The 5,177-nt window shown below is 36.6% G+C and overlaps 1 protein-coding gene across 1 annotated transcript in view; it reads left to right on the top strand.

Moving 5' to 3' along the window:
* Positions 1-4,866: 4,866 nt before the first annotated feature.
* The window catches only part of cd302 (CD302 molecule), a 6,187-nt gene continuing 5,876 nt past the window's right edge, over positions 4,867-5,177 (top strand). The window contains exon 1 of the mRNA XM_053495915.1: positions 4,867-5,073. Coding sequence (XP_053351890.1) covers positions 4,986-5,073 — 88 coding nt within the window. The 5' untranslated portion in view covers positions 4,867-4,985. The remainder of the gene's footprint in view (positions 5,074-5,177) is intronic.

Raw genomic sequence — 5,177 nt, 5'->3', positions numbered from 1 at the left:
AAGCCCTGCAGCCTTGACACACAGTCCAAATTACATCATTGTAACATTAAAACTTCACATAATGCTGTCTATAATGAGGATTACAGCAGATATAAAGGGTGCAAAAGAGAAGACTGAGATGTGAGCTCATGACACTGTGTGGACTGAAAGCTTTTTTTTTAATGGTAGTTCGAATGGTGCGGTCCATGAACACTTTTTTGGATTTTTTTTTTATGAAATCATTTATTACTTAATTTTGCTGAAATACATTCTTTTTACAAGTTAACTATCATTCTCCTATGCTAGAGATCTGCTCTCTCAAAACATACAGTATAATAGATGTACTTTTATTTTGCTTTGTTGTATTTTAATGGTAACTTGGTTTTGGTTGTACATTTCTCAACAATTTTAAAAGTCATCAGGCGTTAAGATAACATGTTTAACATATTACAATTTAAACGATCACAGCCACATTTGATTTTCTGATTCACTGGTAGTAGTAATAGTAAAAGAAAAAGAAGAAGAAGAAAACTTATTAAAATAAATTAGACAAGAGAATTGGACTGTGAGAATTCAGGTAGTCAAAAATAATCAGCCATGAATACATCCGATTCTAGGAAAACTCTAACTCTAAGAGCACTTTTAACTTATTACTCAACCCTGGCTTACTTCTCCTTATTAGTGTTCCCTAAACTACAACGTATTACTGAACATGACGTCTTTAAATCAGTTCTTTCGACTAAAAAACTTGAGCTTTTTTTTTTTTTAATCTCCACAAAGCTCATACTAAAGATTTTCCCTGCTGTTTCATATGAGCTGTGAAAGCTGTCAGCCATTTTGGCACAGTTTGGGGATGTCTGGAGCTACAAGAAGCCACAGTGGCTGTGTGGCTGGCTGAGACTGGGTGTAGTTTTAGTGAAGAAGTCGTCGAGGTTTTTTGTGTGGAACAGTGGGGTACACTCACACCCCACAGTTTGTTTGTGTGTGTTTAAAATTCAGTGGGACAAACGAGCACGCACACACACTCATACACACATACTGTACTCCCCACAGGGTGTGCGCTGAGTTCTCCTCAACTCTTTCTTCTCGCCTCCGGTCTGCAGTCTCTCACTTCTCTCTCACTTTTTCAAGGCTTTCTCACTCCACACATCCATAGGATGTTGTTAGATGATAAGCAAACCCTGCCAGAACATACTTGAAACAGTTACTGCGAAATACAGTGTTGACCATTATCAGAGACATTCTGCGGTTTGGAACAAAGTATTTTGAAAAGGCAGTAAACACACTCTATGTGGTAGGCTTCTTTGCAGGAGAATAGTTTTGAAGCCTGTTGTATTTTTTTCTCACTTCGTACTGCTGTTAAAATCATCCATCAGGAATCACTTAACATTTGAAGTCCCCTACTTTCAGCTTAAAAGGCGACACCTAGTGGGTGTTTAAGGACAGGTCAATCTCTAAAGCACAGAGCCCTGATAGCTACAGTTTCACTCCAGGTGAGTCAGGGACAAGCAGTGTTGGGGGATGTTACTTTTTAAAGTAAATTACTAATTACATTACAAAATTACTGCCATTAAAAAGTAATCAGTTACATTACAGCTTTTCTTTCTGATAAAAGTAACTAGTTCAAATACTTTTTCATTGCAGAAAACTCCTTTGTGATTTGTGTCAGGACCTTTATAATTATTCTACCATCATCACTCAGCGAAGTTTGGCCCATAATTTGTTAACTACTGATACCCCTATCTCACCTACATGGATTCACTGTGAGTTTTGGCGCTGTAATTAGGTTTCCATCTTTCCGCGTGTCGGTCCTCACATAGTCAAACCGCATAGATAAATTAGGGGTCTAACAGCAGGAATAATAGAGCGGGCCTTGTTATCAGGGGCGGGGCCTGTAGGACGACTTTCACACACACACTAGTGATGGGAAGTTTAAATAATTTTAGAGACTCGGTTCTTTGAATCTTGTTCATCAAAATGAACAAATCTTTTTTGTCATTTAGTTCATTTAATTCTTTTGATAAGAAATAAAATAAAATACATCCATATACACAAATTTTAGCTACAGTTCCAGTAATAAAAATATTACAATGCAGCTAAGGACATAAACAGAATGAGTAGCTCACCTCTCATATCTTTCATTCTGAGTCGTTCGTTCTTTTGAATCTATTGCACTGCATAGTGTCTATGGGAGTCACGTGAAAAAAGAACGAACGACTCGGGACCTGAAGACACGTTGAGAACCGGTTAATTCTGTTTCCTGTATATTGCACTGCATAGCGTCTATAGGAGTCACGTGACAAAAGAACGAACGACTCGAAGTAGAAGAGTCATTGAGAAAGAATCGCTTAATTTTGTTTCCTGTGCATAACCTACGGGGGATTTGCGATGATTTGCGCATGCGCGGCCATTAGAAAATAAATGAATCACTCTCCGAAACTAGTGGTTCTTCTAATTCACGTTAAAGATTCGTTCAGAAAGAACGAATCGTTCATGAATGACCCATCACTTACACACACACACACTAACGGATTGGGAATGACTGCTGTACATAAATTTTCTGAATAATGGATTACATTTTTAAAAATATAACTAAATAACTGAGTACTTAAATGACAAACCTAACGCGTTAGATTACTCATTACAATAAAGAAAAATAATCTATTACATCAAAAAAATAATCTAACGCGTTACACCCAACACTGGAGACAAGTACATGTGATTTACCTGTTTGAAGCTAAATAGTTCATCTTAGCTGTCAATGTATGTAAAAAGCCAGAAATCTTAAGCTTCCGAAGACCTACAACTATTACTTATCACTACCTGTACTACAGTTGTGGTAGGATAAGATACCTCCAGAATTCTGAGAATAACATTTTAATTTATTTTGTACTTATCTTTTTTTATCAATGCAGGGTGAAAGTTTAAATACAGGATCGAAAAGAAACATACCTCCAACATAGATTATTAACTGAGTGGTGTTGACGCTGGTAAAAAAAAAAAAAAGGAAAAGAATTTATATGCCCTAGACAACTGAATTGCCTGTTAGTGATCCTGATAGCTGGTTCCTTCTACATGCCAACATAAAAAGAGGTTGTTTGACAGCACTTATTTGATTGCAAGTCCAAGGAGCCTAGTGCAGAACTGGGAACGAGAGTGGTATATTTACACAAGCCGGAAACATCTCTTGGAACCTTTTATAAACAACTGCAGATTTCAAGATGAGTCAATTGCACAAGTTAAAATACATTGTGCAAGGACAAGTTATTAGGAAATGTAGCCACTTTGCTAAGGTCTGGATGGAACTGTCTTCAGTTCACTGATATGAACTGAAAGTAGCTGGAATACCAGTGTCACTGTCTATAGCCAAGCAAAGTTTCCTTTGCCATGGACTGAAAAGCTGCCATGCAAGAAAAAAGCCTCTGCTCCAAAATTTGACACCTTCAAGCTCGACTAATAGACAAAGGCTAGACAAAGGCTATGTTTGCATTACATGCCACTTTGACAAATTCTGATTTTTTTTGTCAGATGAGATTTGCATATCACGATGGTTCACAAGTCACCTTGATCTAACTCTAATGTGGACACATGTGAATGCGCACATCTATACATATTTATTCACAGTATCTGGGTAAAACACATGACATTTGTGTGACTACTCATTCATTTCAAAGAATACAAAGAGAAAAATGGAATTTACTTCAAGCAGTTAATGTGAAAATAGACAAAGAAAAGTTTCCTGGGAAAAAAATCCAACCACAGGTATAGAAAAATAAAGATGAGACATTCAATTCCATGAACACGGTACCTGCTGTTAAACATGGTGGTGGTAGCATCATGCTTCAGGGCCATTTTGGTGTCAGTGACTATCACAGGACTATCAGAGAATCTTTCAGCCTAACCTTAAATCATCAGTTAGACAGTTAAAACCTGACCTAAAACACACATCAAAGTTGATTGGGGAAATAAATAAAAGAGGATACCTTTAAGCTTTTGGATCCTTAATCCTATCAAAAAATTTGTCGAACATGTTTAAAAGTTGGATCCATGGAAATCAATAAATGTATTTGAACATTACCAATCCTGCCAAGAAGAATGGCCAAAAGTCCAACCAGAATTCTTCTAGAAGCTTGTTGGTGGCTAGCAAAAGTTTATGATGAGTGTATGTAAACTGATACTACTACTACTACTACTTTTACTACTACTAATAATAATAATAACAATAATAATACAGCCTCCACTAGTTGTGGAACTGTAGAAAAGTCTTAAACTGTTGCATCACTCACGCATTTACAATATTTAAACTTGACTTTATTTAACTTTTAAAAAGTTATTTAGTTATTAATATAAAATTATTAAACAATTTATTTTAAAAATAATGTTTAAAGTGTTGTTCTAACACTTTGAACATTCTAAGTGTTTTATTTTGTTTATACCACAGCAATTTGCTAATGATTATTGCTTTTCTAGTTCGATCCTTGGGCTGATACAGAGCCTTCCAAAATCACATGGAAGTCTTCTTATAGATATCTTCACAATACCTTTGTTACATACTTACCGTTTATGCAGAATTCCTACCAGACTTACTCCAATTAAAAGTGATTTTTTTGTTTTTCCTTATTTTTTTTTTAAGGTATATATATAACTATGATCATATGGCTTTAAGCCAATCTGAGTCACATGAAGGGTTAATTAGCACCTTCTGACTTTCTGATGTTATTATGGACAATTATTCTGTAACAATTAATCAAAACAAACCGCAGAGAGAAGCTTTAGTAAACAAGTCAGCTTTTTAAACACTTATCTATAGGTTCAATAGTCCATCGTGTGTGAGTGAGTGTGGAGGGGAGAGAGGGGCGGGGGGGGGGGGGAGAGAGAGAGACTGGTCGTGTCTCAGTTCACATTTAAGTGTGCGTGCGTTAGTTACACTCTGTTAAAGGAAACTGAACGCTTCTTCGCTCTAACTTCCTCCTCGTAGCCATAATATCTGCTCTGCACTGACAGCTATGGAGTCCGGAGTCCGTAATGTCTGGTTTATTTTGGGTGTTATTGTGATTTTACTACGCCCCTACGTTCATGCTCAGGCTAATGGCGGTAAGTACTGTAGCAATGTCTCACTTTTCTTTTTCTTTATCAACAAGCTGAGTTTGTTAGGAAGAAGAGTTTTAGTTGTAGTGTTGCTGTTTGCTGGTTGGCTA

Source organism: Clarias gariepinus, chromosome 5 (genome assembly GCF_024256425.1).
Source record: "Clarias gariepinus isolate MV-2021 ecotype Netherlands chromosome 5, CGAR_prim_01v2, whole genome shotgun sequence".
NCBI classification, from domain to species: Eukaryota; Metazoa; Chordata; class Actinopteri; order Siluriformes; family Clariidae; genus Clarias; species Clarias gariepinus.
The sequence above is the reverse complement of the archived record's forward strand: the minus strand, read 5'-3'. Positions and strand labels throughout refer to the sequence as shown.